Below are 20,583 nucleotides of genomic sequence, written 5' to 3' on the forward strand. Positions count from 1 at the left end.
GAGGAATTAATAAGTCTTTAAATGTTTTATAGAATTCTATTGGGAATCCATCCTCTCCTGGTGTTTTATTGTTTGGTAGTTTTTTTAATTATCTCCTGTAATTCTTCTATTTCAAATGGTTTTATTAATTAATTTTGCTCCTCTGTTTGTAATTTCGGTAGTACAATTTTAGTTAGAAATTCATCTATTTTATCTTCTTTCCCTTCGTTTTCAGTTTGATATAGTTGCTCGTAGAATTCCCTGAAGTTTTCAATGATCTCCTTTGGATTATATGTAATTTGCTTGTCCTTTTTCCTTAATGCCAATACCATTCTTTTAGTTTGTTCTGTCTTAAGTGAGAGCCCACCTCACTGACAAAAGGCAAAGGAGGAAAAACCCAACACCCAACCCCAACCAACCAACTTTCCCCTGCAACCGCTGCAACCGTGTCTGCCTGTCCCGCATCGGACTTGTCAGCCACAAACGAGCCTGCAGCTGACGTGGACTTTTTACCCCCATGGGGGGTTGCAGCGGTTGCAGGGGAAAATTGGTTGGTTGGGGTTGGGTGTTGGGTTTTTCCTCCTTTGCCTTTTGTCAGTGAGGTGGGCTCTGCGGTCTTCTTCAAAGGAGGTTGCTGCCCGCCAAACTGTGAGGCGCCAAGATGCACGGTTTGAGGCGTTATCAGCCCACTGGCGGTGGTCAATGTGGCAGGCACCAAGAGATTTCTTTAGGCAGTCCTTGTACCTTTTCTTTGGTGCACCTCTGTCATGGTGGCCAGTGGAGAGCTCGCCATATAACACGATCTTGGGAAGGCGATGGTCCTCCATTCTGGAGACGTGACCCATCCAGCGCAGCTGGATCTTCAGCAGCGTGGACTCGATGCTGTCGACCTCTGCCATCTCGAGTACTTCGACGTTAGGGATGAAAGCGCTCCAATGGATGTTGAGGATGGAGCGGAGACAACGCTGGTGGAAGCGTTCTAGGAGCCGTAGGTGGTGCCGGTAGAGGACCCATGATTCGGAGCCGAACAGGAGTGTGGGTATGACAACGGCTCTGTATACGCTTATCTTTGTGAGGTTTTTCAGTTGGTTGTTTTTCCAGACTCTTTTGTGTAGTCTTCCAAAGGCGCTATTTGCCTTGGCGAGTCTGTTGTCTATCTCATTGTCGATCCTTGCATTTGATGAAATGGTGCAGCCGAGATAGGTAAACTGGTTGACCGTTTTGAGTTTTGTGTGCCCGATGGAGATGTGGGGGGGGCTGGTAGTCATGGTGGGGAGCTGGCTGATGGAGGACCTCAGTTTTCTTCAGGCTGACTTCCAGGCCAAACATTTTGGCAGTTTCCGCAAAGCAGGACGTCAAGCGCTGAAGAGCTGAAGAGTATATATATATATATATATATACACCTTTCTTTGGCTTGGCTTCGCGGACGAAGATTTATGGAGGGGGTAAAAAGTCCACGTCAGCTGCAGGCTCGTTTGTGGCTGACAAGTCCGATGCGGGACAGGCAGACACGATTGCAGCGGTTGCAGGGGAAAATTGGTGGGTTGGGGTTGGGTGTTGGGTTTTTCCTCCTTTGTCTTTTGTCAGTGTGGTAGGCTCTGCGGTCTTCTTCAAAGGAGGTTGCTGCCCGCCAAACTGTGAGGCGCCAAGATGCACGGTTTGAGGCGATATCAGCCCACTGGCGGTGGTCAATGTGGCAGGCACCAAGAGATTTCTTTAGGCAGTCCTTGTACCTTTTCTTTGGTGCACCTCTGTCACGGTGGCCAGTGGAGAGCTCGCCATATAACACGATCTTGGGAAGGCGATGGTCCTCCATTCTGGAGACGTGACCCATCCAGCGCAGCTGGATCTTCAGCAGCGTGGACTCGATGCTGTCGACCTCTGCCATCTCGAGTACTTCGACGTTAGGGATGTAAGCGCTCCAATGGATGTTGAGGATGGAGCGGAGACCTACCTACATATAGTTTGTTGTCATTTTTGTTCTTGTTACATCTCTTCATCTCTCTGTTTTGTAGTTGTTCTGCAAATTTTCGTGCTTCTTCCGGATCCGAGAATAGTCTGTATTGCTGCCCCGGAATAACTATTTTAAGTACTGCTGGGTATTTTAACATAAATTTATAACCTTTTTTCCACAGGGTCGTTTTTTGCTGCATTAAACTCCTTCCCTTCTTCAGGAGTTCAAAACTTATATCTGGATAGAAAAAATTTTTTTGACCCTTGTATTCCAGTGGTTTTTTTGTCTTCTTTTATTTTCTTCATTGCCTTCTCCAATATATTTTCTCTTGTATATCTTCGGAATTTTACTAGAATGGATCTTGGTTTTTGTTGTGGTTGTGGTTTAGGGGCTAATGTTCTGTGTGCCCTTTCTATTTCCATTTCTTCCTGTAATTCTGGTCTTCCTAGGTCCCTGGGGATCCATTCTTTTATAAATTCTTTCATATTTTTGCCTTCTTCATCTTCCTTAAGGCCCACTATCTTTATATTGTTTCTTCTATTATAATTTTCCATTATATCTATCTTCTGAGCTAACAGCTCTTGTGTCTTTAACTTTTTTATCAGATTCTTCTAATTTCTTTTTTAAGTCATCTACTTCCATTTCTATGGCTGTTTCTCGTTCTTCCACCTTGTCTACTCTTTTTCCTATATCTGACATGATCATCTCTAATCTATTCACTTTTTCTTCTGTACTTTTTATTCTTCTTTTTATTTCACTGAATTCTTGTGACTGCCATTCTTTTACTGTTTCCATATATTCTTAAAAAATATATATATATCCATGTACTTGCCCTTCCCTTCATCTTCCATTTCTCTGTGTTCTTCATCTTCTTCTGAGTCCATTCCAGGATCTGTGTCCTTTACCTCTGTCTCTTCTGGTTTTCTTGTTGGGTTGTTTGTTTTATTTTGTTGGGTATTTTTGTTCTTCTTATTTTTATTAGAAGTGTCTTGATGTTCGTCTTCTTCCTCTGGGTTGGTCATCTGTTGTTTCTTTGATTTCTTATTTTTACTCTCTTCTTTCTTGCTCTCGTTATTTTCTGTGTTTTCCTCTTGCTGTTGTGTTGTAGTTGTCAGTTTCAGCTTTGGAGATCAACTCCTCAGATGGCCCCCCCCTCCCATCAGTGTTATTTTTGTCTTGTGCAGTTGCGCACTTTGATTTAGCTCGTGAGCCATTTTTGTAGTCCCGAGTTCGGGGCTTCGACTGACCTCAGGAAGCAGGCTTCTCTCTCCACGGCGGGCCTCCTCGTACAGGTAAGGCCTTCACCTTCTTCTTCCGACGTCTTTTCTTTTTCTTTTCTTCCCATTGTTTTTGGCTTTTCTTTCTTCGCTGCCATTTTTTCCACACTTTTACTTTCACTTTGTTTTGGTTTTTATGTTTGTGCCTTTGCTTTTTCTCTATCTTTTTTTTTAACTTTTCTGGAGAGGGCTGGAGTTCCCCGACTGGCCACTACTCCATCACGTGACTCCTCCCCTGACCTCACAGGTTGAAGTAAATTTCACTCAACATGAAATTAGAATGACAATGTCCTAGTTTCATATAATTCCCTCTCCTCTCCCTTTATAATCTTTCTTTACCTTCCCCTAATGGCTTTTCACTCAAACCGTATGCCACTGTCTGTCTCCCAGCCGCAAGCGGTCGGAAGAATCCCTTATCCCGGCATCTGAGCTCAGTGGCATCCCTCCCTCCTTCCTTAGGGCAACGGAACTTCCGATGCCAAACCCTCCTCTTCGCCCACTACTGCATACCGGACTTTCGGGTGTGCATGTGCGATAGGCTTAGTGGAGGATTCAAACTTGAGAGTCAGGAGCTCCAGCAACCAGGAAAGCAGTAGCCAGCCAACTCACCAATGAGTGTTCCACCGACCTGAGAAGCCTCCCCGGGGATTGGCGGCAGTAGTTGGTCAGTCTTGGTGATCAGTGGTGGCGGCTGGAAGGCATTGGGGCCAGCATTTTTTTGGTGAGAATTAAATATTATTTTAATGCTTAAAAAGCCTTCCCTTGTTGCTTGTTGTTGTTTAAACATTGATACAAGTGATCTGCTGTTGCTACTGGGCTGTTTTTAACAAAAAAATGACCAGTTCTTTGAAAAAATGTTTATCCGACATAGACACGGTCCCGACCATTTTGAATAATCGGAGTTGTACTGTAACTATAAGCACTAATATGTATAAAGGGCGACCTCATTAAGTGTACAATTCAACAATGCTACACTGATAATATATTGTATTGAATTGCAAGGTAGATTACATGTTCGGGTTTCTGGAGCAAGTCTTGAATTACCTCTATGTCTAAACAAAATGGAATTCAAACATTTATTAGTGATAAATTTACAAAGTCATCAATGCGAAATGTTAACTTAATAGATTCTGCATGATCTATTGAATAATTCCAACATTTCCTCTTTTTTTTTACTTAGCTTGAATAGTATTGTTTTATATTCATAAGTGTTTCAGTTTGAATTCTGATCCTCTCTTAAAAGATGTTGAATAGCTGTGTGGTACCCTTTTGTTTAGCCATTGGATCTTAGATCTTGATCTTTTTGGGCATTTTATACTCATTTATTAGAAGGCATATTTTAAAATCACAGACACAAAATCCTTCCACCCAAGGATCATATTAAAATGAGGATGAAGCTTGTTCGTATTAAGTGACAAGAACTATTTCAGTCATAATTTATTCTTAAACCATAAACTAAGGAAAGGATGCTGTCAGGTATGGCAAAATATTTTCTTACATTTCTTAAATAGCATGGCTTGATGGAAAACATCAAGTTTGAAAAAGATAGCCAGAAAACAAACCATTGAAACCAAACATTAAAACTATATCTTAGACAGGGAAGATCACTTAGTTTCTGTAAATTGCAGGAATTACATGCTCACTAAATGACAAAACAGTTAATTTGTATAAATTCAGGAGTTCAACAAAGTTGCTGTAAATTTTGTAGTGAGTCCAGGAATTAGGAGTTCTCCTTTCCTAGGCAATAGCACAAGAATACATCTGCATCATTGCTTAGAAATATTACGTATAATTAATTAAACAATATGAAACATTCAGAAATACTTAATGAGAAATGATTCAAAGCGTCTGTCCAATTTTATATGAACTCCTGTGTCTGATCAATTCTCTAAAATGGTATTGCTTTTAGATGCAAATATCTTTCAAAAATGATGACCTTTTGCATTTAGCGACTGTTGAATTATGTTATGCAGAATCAAAGGAGAATTCTTTGTGTTTGAGCACTATGGTTACAGCAACTGGCAAGTATGAAATATCATCCACTTTAATATTTTGAACATAAGCAAGTTTCAAACACTAGTAGTGGTAACTGAGTAAGTATGGGAATTTTCACATAAAGCTACTGCAGAAGTGATTAACACAGAATAAGGAAACACAGCCAGTTGATAAGGTCAGATTATGCAGGTTATAACAATTAGGGTGACAAAGCAAGCACAGAAACTTACTTCTTCCCAAAATGCTAGGAGAGATGATGTAGACGAAGAAGAAACAGAGCCCTTAGTGCAATAGATATGAGAAAAATATACTTAGTGAATTCACTTCTGTAAACTCAATGGTTTTCATCAGATGGCCATCTCTTGCAAAGAGACGACCATGTGTGGATATAATCAGATTTAAGGAAGGCAGCAATTCCATTAAAAAGAGCAGTTTATAGATTATTGAAAGCTGCTTGGCATCAGCATAACTCAATGCTGTAAAGTGTACCTCTAGTTTAGTTTTTTGAAGTTCTAATTGGTGTAGAAACAGCATTGAATTTGCACATGCATTTTCAGCATATTTCTTTTTTAAAACCTACATCAAATTGCTTAAAGTGATCTGAAAAAAAACCCTCTATATAATTGAACTAACATTTTCTACGACATAAAACTTTTCTGTCCTGCTTTACTCAAGTTGTACTTATAATTTCTTCTCAGATGGAATTTATGATACCATGGGCAATTTGTTCTTCCTAGAGTTCGACCTAATCACTTTATAATGAATACTTACTTTAAATCCTAAGTCATGTGGAACTGGAGAGGTGTTAAAGTAGTCAAAAATGGGGTCTTGAAAATCTGTGAGTTTGAGACCTTCAAAAGAAAAAGTGTAGAAGTGAAAAATAAAAAAACAAAAATCACACTGATTTTACTCTTGCATAAACAATCTGGGGTTCAAATCTCGCGCTGTCTGTAAGGAGTTTGTATGTTCTCCCCATGTCTGTGTGGGTTTTCCCCAGGAGCTCTGGATTTCTCCCACTGTTCTAAATGAACTGGGGGTGTATGTTAAATGGGTGTAAATTGGGAGGCATGGACTTGTACACCGAAATAGTCTGTTTCCGTGTTGTATGTCTAAATTTAAATTTAATCCATATCTGTAACATGCGGTAAAATTGTAAAAAAATTAAAAACAGCAAAAATGTTGCAATTATCTAACCTTTTTCTGTTCTGGTTCTGCTTTCCTCCAATTCTTTCTTTAAATTCATTATCTCCGCTGCAAATTGCTGATTCTTCGCATCCGATTCTTTAAGTTTACTATAAAATAGTTTTTTTGTAAAAGACAGAATGCATAATTAATTTGATTGAAATCATTTTTATATTTAGATGTGATCCAACCATCTTTGTAATTCACTTCCAATGCAAAGGCAGAATGGGAAGATTTACAGACTTTACATTCTTTACAAAGAAGCTACCATGAATTGTACATTTTCAAAATTGATTTATAGTTTTTGGAGATGGGCTAAAATATCCACACAAATAGAAGTGAAGATAATACAAATAGAGATAGCAATTGTTGCTTTGATGGCTCAATGGATCCATCAGTGCTATATTGAAACATAATGCAACCTTAATGCATCTTGTTGTACTGTGGTTTTGGATATATTGCAACTATTGCCATGTTCAGCAAGATTGTTTTTTTTTTAAATTCCTGGGTCACATTGTGGCAGACATCCCCTCCAAGTAGAATGAAACAACCTTTACCTGTGAAATGGCAGTACTGGGGAAGGAAAAAATATTCTGGAACAGGATCAACATCCATTACTGAGGATCTATTCTAAAAATTATTGAGGGGTACAGGATTAATGATTGCTATAGAGAACTGGGGAAATCTGGACACACTCTGCATGTATGGTGTATAGGATTTAACCTCAATTGCAAACTCTCACACTGGCCCCAGCAGCCTACACCACAGAGCCTCTGTTACAAACCCTGGCCCCTCTAGCTCTCCCCCTCCCCCTCTGACTTCCCCAACCTTCCCCTTCCTCCCTTGGATCTCTCCAATCCTCCACTTCCTGATCCACCCCATCCTCCTCTCGCTGATGGGGAAAAACTGTTTGTTTCAGGGAGTAGTGAATCTGTGGAATTCTCTGCCCAGGGAAGCAGTTGAGTTTACTTCATTAAACATATTTAAGGTTCAGTTAGATAGATTTTTACATTAAAAATGGAATTAAGGGATATGGGGAAAAGGCAGATGATCAGCTCAACCATGATCTTATTGAATGGCAGAGCAGGCTCGAAGGGCCGGATGGCCTTCTACTGTTCCTATTTCTTATGTTCTTCTATATAGAAAATATCAGGTTTTTGAGCCAAAAACAGTGGACAACTTTTACATAGTATACACGGTATATCTCTTTAACATATTATAGTAAGAAAGGAGGAAATGGAGTCAGTTGGGGTAGTTAAGTGCTCCAGTTGTGGGATGTGGGAAGTCAGAAATACCACAGCTGTTTCTGACGACTACACCTGCAAAAGGTGCATCCAATTGCATATAATGAGTGACCGCTTTAGGGAGCTTGAGCTGCAGTTGGATGAACTGAGGATCATAAGGGAAGCAGAGGCAGTGATAGAGAGGAGTTACAGGGAGACAGTCACCCCTAGAAGGCAGGAGTCAGGGAATTGGGTGACTGTAAGGAAAGGAGGGAGAGTGCCTGTGCAGAGTACCCCTGTGGAAGTGCCGCTCAGCAACATGTATTCAGCATTGGATACTGCTGGGGGGAACAGCCTACCAGGGACAAGTTGTGGGGGTCAGATCTCTGGCACAGGGGCTGCCCCTGAGGTTCAGAAGGGAAAGAAGGATAAGAATAGGATTCTTGTAGTTGTGGACTCATTAGTCAGAGGGACAGATAGAAGGTTTGTGGGACGAGATCGGGGATCCAGGTTGGTCTGTTGCCTCCCTGGTGCCAGGGTCAGGGATATCTCTGATCGAGTTCATGGCATTCTGCAAGGGGAAGGAGAACAGCCAGAAGTCGTGGTCCATGTGGGGACCAATGACTTAGTTAGAAGTGGGGATGAGGTCCTGAAACAGGATTATGTGGAATTAGGTAGGAAGTTAAAAAATAGGACCTCCAAGGTAGTAATCTCTGGATTGCTGTCCGTGCCACGAGTTAGTGAGGGTAGAAATAGGAGGATGTGGAGGATGAATGCGTGGCTAAAGAGCTGGTGCAGGGGGCAAGGGATAAGATTTCTGATCATTGGGATCTCTTCTGGGGAAGGTTGGACCTGTACAAAAGGGATGGACTCCACTTGAACTGGAGGGGGACCAATGTGCTAGTAAGCAGATTTGCTAGAGCTGTTGGGGAAGGTTTAAACTAGTTTGGCAGGGGGGTGGGGATCAGAGTGTGAGAGCAGTGTTAAGGGGGGATGGCCGCCTAGATAGGAATAATAACAATAAAATAGGTAGGATGGAGATTAGGGTAAAAGGTAGAAAAGAGAATATATGTGGGGGTCATTCTCTGAAATGCATATATTTTAATGCAAGAAACATAGTGAATAAGGTAGATGAGCTTAGAGCATGGACAGATACTTGGGGTCATGATATTGTGGCAATTAGTGAGACCTGGCTACAGGAGGGGCAGGACTGGCAACTTAATATTCCAGGATACATTTGTTTTAGATGTGATAGATCAGGGGGTAAAAAAGGGGGAGGAGTTGCTCTGCTTGTGAAGGAGGACATTACTGCCGTGAGGTGGCAGGATGGTCTGGAGGGATCATCCAGTGAGGCTGTTTGGGTGGAATTGAGGGGTGAAGGAGGCATGAGGGTGCTAATAGGGGTGTATTACAGATCGCCAAATGGGCCAAGAGAATTAGAGGAACAAATTTGTAGGGAGATAACGTGTATACGTGAGAATCATAAGGTAGTGATCATGGGAGATTTTAACTTCCCTCACATTGATTGGGATACCCACACAGTTAGAGGGCTGGATGGGCTAGAGTTTGTTAAATGTGTTCAAGATTGTTTTCTAAATCAAATGTTGGCCTTCATATCAAGAGGGTTTGAGTATAGGAACAAGGATACCTTACTGCAGCTGTACAGGGCCTTGGTGAGACCACACCTGGAGTATTGTGTGCAGTTTTGGTCACCTTATCTAAGGAAGGATGTTCTTGCAATGGAGGGAGTGCAGAGGCGATTCACCAGGCTGATACCTGGAATGGCAGGAATGACTTATCAGGAAAGATTGCGCAAATTGGGATTGTACTCGCTGGAGTTTAGAAGATTGAGAGGCGATCTCATAGAGACATATAAAATTCTGGCAGGACTGGACAGAATGGATGTAGATGGGATGTTTCCAATGATGGGAAAATCCAGAACCCGGGGCCATGGTTTGAGATTAATAGGCAAACCATTTAGGACCGAGATGAGGAGGAATTTCTATAGCCAGAGGGTGGTGAATCTGTGGAATTCATTGCCACAGAGGGCAGTGGAGGCAGGTTCATTAAATATAGTTAAGAGGGAATGAGATATATTTCTTCAGTATAAGGGTATTAAAGGTTACGGAGAGAAGGCGGGGACGAGGTACAGAACTTTAAGATCAGCCATGATCTCGTTGAATGGCGGAGCAGGCTCGAAGGGTCGAATGACCTACTCCTGCTCCTATCTTCTAAGAACCGACTCGGGACAGTGTAATACTGGATCTCCTGTTAGGGAACGAACTAGGTCAGGTATGGGACATTAATGTTGGAGAACAACTTGGGTCTAGTGATCATAACTCTGTTAGTTTTCAGTTAGGTTTAGGGAAGAGCAAAGAGGGGCCTAAAGTTGAGGTTCTGGATTGGAGAAGAGCAAATTTCGAAGGAATAAGAAAGGATTTGGGGAGTATTGAGTGGGACAGGATATTTTCAGGTAAAGATGTAAATAACAAATGGAGGTTATTCAAAAAAGAAATTTTGAGGGTACAGAGCAGATATGTCCCAATGAGGATCAAAGGAAAGGCTGGAAGTCATAGGGAGGCTTGATTTTCGAAGAATATTGGAAATTTGGTTAGGAGAAAAAGGCAGGTGTACAAGAGGTATAAAGAGCAGGGAGCTGAGAATTTGAAGAAGGACTACAAGGAATGTAGAAGGAATCTTAAGAAAGAAATTAGAAAGGCCAAAAAAAGGCACAAAGAGGCTTTGGCAGACAGAGTAAAAATAAATCCAAAGGGTTTCTATAGGTACATTAAAAGTAAAAGATTAGTGAGGGATAAAATTGGACCCCTTGTAGATAGCGAGGATAGGCTGAGTGAGAAGTCAGAGGAAATGGGGGAAATTTTAAATGATTTCTTTGCCTCGGTATTCACTAGGGAAAAAAATATTGAACCAGTTGAAGTAAAGAAAAATAGTGGGGAGGTCATGAAGCATATAAGGATAACCGAGGAGGTAGTGATGGCTGTGTTGAAAAAGATAAAGGTGGATATATCTCCAGGACCGGACAAAATATTCCCAAGGTCACTCAGGGAGGCTTGTGGACAGATAGTAGGGCCATTAACAGAGATATTTAGGTTGTCACTGGTCACGGGGGTAGTGCCAAAGGATTGGAGGGTTGTGCATGTGGTTCCGCTGTTTAAGAAAGGGTCCAAATGTAAACCTGGGAATTATAGGCCCGTGAGTCTGACGTCTGTGGTGGGCAAGTTGATGGAAAGTGTTCTGAGGGATGGTATTTACAAATATTTGGAGGTACAGGGATTGATAAGGAGTAATCAGCATCTTGACAAATCTGATTGAGTTTTTCGAGGGGGTTACAAAAAAGGTTGGTGAAGGGAAAGCTGTGGATGTTATCTATTTAGACTTTAGTAAAGCTTTTGACAAAGTTCCCCACAAGAGGTTAGAAAAAAAGGTGGAGGCATTAGGTATAAATAAGGAGGTAGTGAAATGGATTCAGAAATGGTTGGATGGGAGGTGTCAGAGAGTAGTGGTACAAAATTGTTTGTCCATTTGAAGGCCGGTGACTAGTGGAGTTCCTCAGGGATCGGTCCTGGGTCCACTATTGTTTGTTATATATATTAATGATCTGGAAGTAGGAATGGAGAGTTGGGTAAGCAAGTTTGCGGATGATACAAAGATTGGTGGTGTTGTGGACAGTGAGGAAGATTACTGTATATTAAAAGGTGATTTAGGAAGGCTGGAGGTGTGGGCTGAGAATTGGCTGATGGAATTTAATACAGATAAATGTGAGGTGTTACATTTTGGAAAGGCAAATCTAAATAGGTCATATGCATTAAATGGTAGGCTATTGAGATGTGCAGAGCAACAAAGGAATTTAGGAGTGATGGTAAATAGTACCCTCAAGGCTGATACTCAGGTAGATGGTGTGGTGAAGAAGGCATTTGGAATGTTGGCCTTCATAAATCGGAGTATTGAATTCAAGAGTAGGGAGGTTATGATGAAATTGTACAAGGCATTGGTGAGGCCAAATTTGGAGTACTGTGTACAGTTTTGGTCACCAAATTATAGGAAAGATATAAACAAAATAGAGAGAGTGCAGAGAAGGTTCACGAGAATGTTGACAGGATTTCAAGGTTTGAGTTACAGAGAAAGGTTGTGCAGACTAGGGCTTTTTTCTCTGGAGCGTAGAAGATTGAGGGGGGACTTGTTAGAGGTGTTTAAGATTTTAAAAGGGACAGACAGAGTAAATGTGGATAGGCTTTTTCAATTAAGAGTGGGGGAGATTCAAACTAAAGGGCACGGATTAAGGTTGAAGGGGGAGAATTATAAGGGGAACATGAGGGAAATTTCTTTACGCAAAGGGTGGTAGGGATGTGGAATGAGCTTCCGGCAAAGGTGGTTGAGCCGGGATCATTGGTTACATTTAAGGAAAGACTGGATAGTTACATGGAGAGGAGAGGACTGGAGGGGTATGGACCGGGTGCTGGTCAGTGGGACTAGGAGGGTGGGGATTTGTTACGGCATGGACTAGTAAGGCTGAACTGGCCTGTCCTATGCTGTAAGTGGTTATATGGTTAACTCCTATGGATACAATGAGACCTGCTGGGCTTTGTCAGCATTTTTTGTTTTTACTACAATCACAGCATCGACAGACCTTCATGTTTCACTCTATGTAATATATGGTTTTTAAAACTATTGATAATCTTGATAGCCCCTTCAACTTCTTCATATTTCATTCCATAGCTCTTACCAACTATCTTACTTGTAAAAGCCATTTCTTCAGATGCCTCCTTTGTCACCATTTCTCTTTAAACTTTATAGTAAAACAATCACGGAATATTTCACTCAAAGCTGGGAACAAGAGAAATATATGCAAATGACATGAAGGGGGCTGGTGAAAGCCAATGGAGGAGGTTCCTAGTTGCTCCATTAAATCCCTTCACAAGTTTGCAAAATAAACATGCATTTATTCAATTTCTTCTTAATTTTTCTGCTCTAGTGGAAATAATCTTCAGATACCAAGTCTCATCTCAAAATTGTAGTTTCTTAGCCCAAGGATTATCATAGTGAATGTCTCCTAGATATTCTCCAGGACCGTTACTTCCTTTCTACAAGTGGCACACAGCACTCAAACCACTACTTTTCACATATCTTCAGTAGATAAAGAATGATTGTTTCTCTTGATCGGGCAGCTTATATCTAGAGCAGCCATTCTCAACAGGTGCCCTATTGCCTCCCCTTGGCCACAGTTTTCTTTTCACCTCATGTAACATAAACATTTTTTATGCAGATGGTAGGAGTACAAAACAGACTCGCCAAGGCAAATAGCGCCTTTGGAAGACTACACAAAAGAGTCTGGAAAAACAACCAACTGAAAAACCTCACAAAGATAAGCGTATACAGAGCCGTTGTCATACCCACACTCCTGTTCGGCTCCGAATCATGGGTCCTCTACCGGCACCACCTACGGCTCCTAGAACGCTTCCACCAGCGTTGTCTCCGCTCCATCCTCAACATCCATTGGAGCGCTCACACCCCTAACGTCGAGGTACTCGAGATGGCAGAGGTCGACAGCATCGAGTCCACGCTGCTGAAGATCCAGCTGCGCTGGATGGGTCACGTCTCCAGAATGGAGGACCATCGCCTTCCCAAGATCGTATTATATGGCGAGCTCTCCACTGGCCACCGTGACAGAGGTGCACCAAAGAAAAGGTACAAGGACTGCCTAAAGAAATCTCTTGGTGCCTGCCACATTGACCACCGCCAGTGGGCTGATAACGCCTCAAACCGTGCATCTTGGCGCCTCACAGTTTGGCGGGCAGCAGCCTCCTTTGAAGAAGACCGCAGAGCCCACCTCACTGACAAAAGGCAAAGGAGGAAAAACCCAACACCCAACCCCAACCAACCAATTTTCCCTTGCAACCGCTGCAATCGTGTCTGCCTGTCCCGCATCGGACTGGTCAGCCACAAACGAGCCTGCAGCTGACGTGGACTTTTTACCCCCTCCATAAATCTTCGTCCGCGAAGCCAAGCCAAAGAAGAAGAAAAAGAAGGAGTACAAAAGATACCAAAACTTGACTGCTTCACAAGGAAGCGGGCCCATTATCTGAGCAAAGTCCAAGAAAAGGGGGGGGGGGGCAGGGAATATCTGAAAATTTTAATAATGGCTGACCTAAAGCAAAGGTAAGGCTTTAGTGATGAGATGAGTGATTTCTTCACCCAGGTGATGAATCATTGGAATTCTTTATCCCAGAGCGATGGAACATATTTAAGAATACAGTATAACTTTGATTATTCAAAATCAGATTCTCCAAAATCCTCATTCATCCAGCTTGCTCAGATGTGTGTCTGAATCACCATTTTGATTCCGACAGAGCACTTGAGGGGTTTATGATGACAAAGAGGTCTGCAGATAGAACTGTGATCGTGTGTAGAATTTCAGTTGTTTGGTGATTTATCTTAAGTATTTTGTTCAGGTTGTTTTTTTTGTTGTGAATTAAACATTAGTTTGTGTTTAAAAAGCCTTCCCTTGTTGTTCAAACACTGTTACAAGTGATTTACTATCGCTTCTGGGCTGTTTTTAAAAAATGACCAATTATCCGAAAAACAGTTTATCCGACATAGGGGCAGTCCCAACCATTTCGGATAATTGGAGTTATACTGTATATTGCTGAATATCTTTAAGACCAAAATTAATACAGTACAACTCCAAAATTGGATTCTCCAAAATCCTCCTTTATCTGAAATTTTTTCGGAGCCGAAACTCACAGGTTGAAAGAAATTCACTTGACATGAAATTAGAATAAAGATTGTCCTTGTTTCAGGTAACTATTTCCCCTCTCTCTTTCAATTTCTTCTTTACCTTCCCCTATTGATTTTTCTCTCCAACTCTCCCTCGCAAACTCTGTGCCACTGTCTCCCAGCCACAAGCAGTCTGAAGAATCTCTTGTCCCAGCGTCATCAAGGAGAGTGGCCTCCCAGCAGGAGCGGGTTCCTCGGACTCATGAGCAGGAGAGGGGACCTCGGTGGGGAGGTGTTGGTGATCGGTGGTGAGAATTAAACATTATTTTAATGCTTAAAGAGCCTTCTCTTGCTGTTTGTTGCTGCTTAAACACTGTTACCAGTGATTTGCTGTTATTAATGGGCTGTTTTAAAAAAATGACTAGTTATCCCAAAAAAATGCTTATCTGACATAGGCCCAGTCCCGAATATTTTGGATAATTGATGTTATATTGTATATATTTGAAATTTGTGTGTGTGTCTTTTTGTGTCTGTGTGTGTGTGCGCACGCACATATCATACGCACACAGCTCATAGACAGGTATGTGCTGGTTAACGTCCACGATATGTTCAGTGAAATTTAGCTTTATGGGATGTGGACGTTGTGCGAACACCATATTATATACTTAGCACAGCTATATGGGATACTGTAGTGTACCTGTCAACTTTTATTTGTAAGTAGGGATCAGTGTAGGGACCGACATATGACTGTAGGCAGAGAGCGGGCAGTGGGATCAATGTGGGGACTGACATGGAGCTGTGGAGAGAGATTGGGGCAGTGGGATCAATGTGGGAACTGACATGGAGCTGTGGGGAGAGATTAGGGCAGTTGGATCAGTGTGGGACCAACACGGGGCAGGGGGAGAGAGCAGAGTAGTGGGATCAGTGTGGGGTCTGACTTGGGGTTGTGGGATCAGTGTGGGGACTGATACAGGGCTGTGGGGAGAGCACAGAGCGGGGGGGGGTTAGTTAAGACTGATATAGGGCTGTGGGGAGAGAGTGGGGCAGTGGGATCAGTTTAGGTATTATATAAATATATATACACCATTTCCTATATCTGCGATCACTTTTTCTAAATTGCTGCAGATCTGCACGTAATCGAGGGATATTAAGAGGAGGCTTGGGGAAGAGTTGCAATTTGGGTAATCATGAATCACAAGCTCGTGATCCATCTGAACGTAGAGATTGGAAGGAGGGGCAAGTGGGCCTCTTGCTCCCATTTAAGATATACCAAAATCTTAAAAGTTCTGCACCAAAGACTAGAAAATTAGTTGTTGGCCATTTTAAAGTTTAACTTTTAACTTTAAATCCTTGTTGCAAGAGTAACTAACAGTGACTACTGCGACAGATTATGTTATATTATATATTATGTATAGATATGTTTTTCGAAGGTAGATTGTGGGAGTAGTATAGGCCACAAACAGATACAAACACTTCAAAATGGATCTCATTTTAAAAGCAAGAGTTATGCATAAGGTGATGCCTACAAGTCTGCAAAGACAATAGACTCCCGTGCTAAATATTTTCACAACGAAGTGCAAATGGAAGGGCCCATCTCAGGAAACTGATAGGATCTCTCGATCTGATTTTGGAAGTCACCAAGCTGTTTTGGTGGAGAGTGCTGTTTTAGGAAGATCATGTGGTTTTGCAAGCAGAGAGAGTCAAACAGATTTTGTTCTCTGTGTGACAGAGAGAGAGAGAGAGAGAGAGAGAGAGAGAGAGAGAGAGAGAGACTGCTGGTTTTCTGCAGTGGCTTTTGGAAGCTGGTTTAAAACTCCATTTTGAAGATGGGTTGCAAGTTTTGAGTTCAGCCTTCAAAGCCCCTAAGGTCCATACAAGAGGAGGTGGTTGGCTGTATGACGTTTCACCTGAAATAAGAGAAACAGAAAAGGAACTCTATGGTGCCCTGAAAAAAAGAGGTCATCATCTGGGAAACTCTGATGGGGCAGGTTTCTTCAGCAAGACACTGAAGAGGCTGATTGGAAGGACTCAGTTTGTGTGTGTCCAACGAGCAAAAAATCTCTCTCTGAAAACCGACAAGAACCTTCCTGAGCAGTAACCATTTACCTTTCAAGCATCAAAGCTTGGTGAAGATTCATAAATGCTAAATTCTATGCACAGTATAAGAATTGCCTGATACGGGTGAACTTGGAGGAGTGAGAAGTGAGATTGGACTGTGAATCAAAGAACTTTCCTGAACATATATACATTACATACACGTGCGCTTAGAATTAGAAGGGGGTTAAGTTAAGTTAAATAGTAATAAGTTAAAGTTTGATCCTGTTTTTATGTTTAAAGAAAATTAAAAGTAACTTTTGTTTAAGTAACCATTTGTCTTGGTGAATTTCTATTGCTGCTGGGCTTTGGGTCCTCTGGGCCCATTACACTACTAACAGTCCCCTGAAATATGAACATCCAATGTCATTCTCTTGGTGAATGTTTAGAATGGTCAAAGATGACATCCATGTATTTTGTGTGAAGGAAACATGGCCTCCCTGCCTGTCTAGAATGTGTATTATGGGTGGTCATGGTTCCTCCTTGTCTGAAACTTATTCAGAAGTCATATATCCTGTCAATCAGGTTGGACTCTGGCCACATCTTGCCACTGACTAATTTAAATCACCGCGGGCTATTATTGGCTAGAAGCACAGATTAGCTCTGTATATAACAGAGCACATTCTTCCTCTCTGCCTCATGGGCCAAGCTTCAGACATTGCTCTATGACAGGTCGCTAATGTGGACATCACTGGAAGTGTCGTTGGTAAGGTGTGCACTACACGGATACTGAGCCATAGTACTTGCAGAGAACCGGTTGTGTGTAAGAGTCCCTGCTTGTAGTGCGTGTACTCAAGTGTGTGAGCATGTCAAATATAGGTTCACTATTGTCAGAATTCAACCTAGGTCTGAGATAAGTGTCTATATCGTCACTTAAGTGAGATAGCATTCGAGCACCGTTTAATATTCTCTCCTGTTTGTTTCCCATGTGTTATTGTAACACTTGTGTCCAGATTCGTCCTTCTGTGAACCCAATGAGCCTGATATTCTTCCCAAAACAACACCACGTAGGCCTATTCAACTATGCGATCAATGCTATAGAAAACCAAAAATGCGTGATTAAAAAGTCAACTATAATTATTCAGAACTCTTGATAATGAAAAACGTACCTCTCAAATGCCATATTGGTCGCTTTCACTCTACTTAGTTCTTCCTGCACTAACTGCTTAGCACGTATTTCAGCTTCAAGCGCTGACTGTAACTCTAACCTAGCGGACATATCCAACTTTGCACTGCGTCTGACTTTCCACAGAGGATCCTAGAGGAAAATATAAAGAACAGTTACAACATAATAATATTATTAGCTGAGAGTAGTTGCCAATTCCTAATATGAGGGAGCTGTGCTAAATATACTTTTTCCCACAACTTTTCATGTTAAATTTATTTTCTAATTTATGGTGGCATATGTACTCCTTAAATTCAATAACAGGATTAACTAAATGTTCAACAAATTCCTAAAAGGGTAATTGTTGGTATTTCACAAAGATAAGCGTATACAGAGCCGTTGTCATACCCACACTCCTGTTCGGCTCCGAATCATGGGTCCTCTACCGGCACCACCTACGGCTCCTAGAACGCTTCCACCAGCGTTGTCTCCGCTCCATCCTCAACATCCATTGGAGCGATCACACCCCTAACGTCGAGGTACTCGAGATGGCAGAGGTCGACAGCATCGAGTCCACGCTGCTGAAGATCCAGCTGCGCTGGATGGGTCACGTCTCCAGAATGGAGAACCATCGCCTTCCCAAGATCGTGTTATATGGCGAGCTCTCCACTGGCCACCGTGACAGAGGTGCACCAAAGAAAAGGTACAAGGACTGCCTAAAGAAATCTCTTGGTGCCTGCCACATTGACCACCGCCAGTGGGCTGATAACGCCTCAAACCGTGCATCTTGGCGCCTCACAGTTTGGCGGGCAGCAGCCTCCTTTGAAGAAGACCGCAGAGCCCACCTCACTGACAAAAGGCAAAGGAGGAAAAACCCAACACCCAACCCCAACCAACCAATTTTCCCTTGCAACCGCTGCAATTCGTGTCTGCCTGTCCCGCATCGGACTGGTCAGCCACAAACGAGCCTGCAGCTGACGTGGACTTTTTTACCCCCTCCATAAATCTTCGTCCGCGAAGCCAAGCCAAAGAATTGTTGGTGAAGGATTCCAATAGTTAAATGTTTCATACTGATGAATTTTGTTTGTTATTCTATTATCAACAACATGCAAAATTTCCCTCAGGTATGCACCATCAATCTGCAATGAAGTACTGACGATAACATTTACCAATTATCAACACAAAGTAATAGCTTATTATTTCACAATTTCTCCAAAGGAGTTATTGATCAGGTAAATATTCAACTGTGGAAATGTGCATACTTTATCCTTCATGAGTGAAATTATTCATCACTAAATTATATTTAGCACACTTGTCGAAATAATAAAATTTTTTACATGACTATAACAATATTTTATAACCATATTACTTCTTTTTGTTTGAAAAATGACTGACATTCTTCAACAAACCAAAATAAAATTGGGCTTACAGTCATAGAAAATAACTATTACAAGTCATACCAGTGTTCTTGAACCAAGATTCGAATTGCGGAGGGATTCGAGTTCTTCTGTCATCTTGGATGCCAAAGCTTGCAAGTATCCTCTTGCATCTTTCTCATCACTCACCCTAAAAATAAACAGAATGAAGCTCCATATTTGTGGTAAAAACATTTCTAATCTCTGTCCTGTTTCAAATCTTTATATTATAAAGTTGAGCAGCACGGTTGGCGTAGCAGTTAGCGCAATGCCTCTACAGTGCCAGCAATCGGGACCAAAACCGCCATCAACTGGGACCGAAAACCGTGTTGTCTGTACATTCTTCCCGAGCTTGCATGGGTATTTCCCATGGGGCTGTTTTCCTCCCACTGTTCGAAATGTACAGGGGGTGTAAATTGGGCGGCACTGATTCGTGGGCCAAAATCAAGCTGCATGGCTAAATTTTAAAAAACAAAGTTTATTTACAAAGACTATTACACACCATTGTATAATCTCTGCAATCTGAGCTTCCCAATGAGCCACTGACTCTTTTCTGGCTGCAAGATCCTGCAATTCATCTTCAAGGTGCCTGTTCTGTGCAGTGAGCTTGTCCACAAATGTACTCATCTGAAAACCAAAAGTTGCAATATGTCAACTGGGAAAAGTATTTTCAAGTGGATGATTTGTGATTTTTTTTCACATCTCAAAACAGAATATTATAATATAATCTAAGAAAATCTCAACTGCCAAGTGCTTTCTTTGCAGTGCCAAAACTATCTAGCAGTATCAACAAAAATACATTTGAAGTTATTAAATTTCAATTAAATAAAGTGTAATAATACTTTGGTGCTCAAGTTTACAAGAACACATGAAGGAAATCTATCCCCATGCAGACTGACCTGACCAGGATTCCTGGCCTACCAATATGGTTGATTCTTAACTGCCTTCTCTCTTTTTTAAAATTTTTTTTTATTTTTCACACTATAAACCATACTGACCAAAATACATACAGACATTTTTCTCTTGAATATATAGTGTCATTTTCTCCCCCTTTCTCCCCTCCCTTCCCTCCCTCCCTCTCCCCCCTTCCCATTTATTCAAAGTTCAATCTATAAGATACATTAAACCTGTTAAACAATGTCATCACTTAATAAAAATAAACTGCCTTCTCAGTGGTAATTCTTGACAATACAAACCAATGACAAACAAAAGTACCACAGAATGTCAAATTTCATAGTTGAGGTCAACTTATTTGTTTTTAATCAGAAGGGATTTGATGAAAGTTGAAAATGAAGGAATTCACTTATTTTTTTGCACTTAAATAAACATTTTTGTTAAATAGCTGAGGACAAGGACAACAAGTTCTTATCATTATTTGCAAGATGGAACTACAGTATTTAAATAGAACACATACCTTGCTACAATTTATACACTCAGCACAAATTACGTACATTATAATTAGATGAATATTTGTCTTTGTAAACACCATGCAAAAAGCTGGCTGATTCTAATTGGGTTAGAATAGATTTTTCATTAATTCTTTACCCTAAGTGTTTTCCTTGCAGCGGAAAAAAATTCTATGATAGGTCCGATACCATTGATGCAGTATCAACAAAATCTTTCA

The 20,583-nt window shown here is 41.4% G+C and overlaps 1 protein-coding gene across 2 annotated transcripts in view; it reads right to left on the reverse strand.

Annotated features, from left to right (window-relative positions):
* Nucleotides 1-20,583, reverse strand: part of cdc42bpb (CDC42 binding protein kinase beta (DMPK-like)) — a 224,763-nt gene that overhangs the window by 24,401 nt on the left and 179,779 nt on the right. For both annotated transcript variants that reach the window (XM_069916469.1, XM_069916470.1), the window contains exons 17-21: nt 19,462-19,586; nt 19,005-19,110; nt 17,549-17,697; nt 6,400-6,497; nt 5,977-6,056 (exon numbers count right to left, since the gene is read on the reverse strand). In XM_069916469.1, the coding sequence (XP_069772570.1) occupies nt 5,977-6,056; nt 6,400-6,497; nt 17,549-17,697; nt 19,005-19,110; nt 19,462-19,586 (558 nt within the window). The remainder of the gene's footprint in view (nt 1-5,976; nt 6,057-6,399; nt 6,498-17,548; nt 17,698-19,004; nt 19,111-19,461; nt 19,587-20,583) is intronic.

This window comes from Narcine bancroftii, chromosome 2 (assembly GCF_036971445.1).
Source record: "Narcine bancroftii isolate sNarBan1 chromosome 2, sNarBan1.hap1, whole genome shotgun sequence".
Classification (NCBI taxonomy): Eukaryota; Metazoa; Chordata; class Chondrichthyes; order Torpediniformes; family Narcinidae; genus Narcine; species Narcine bancroftii.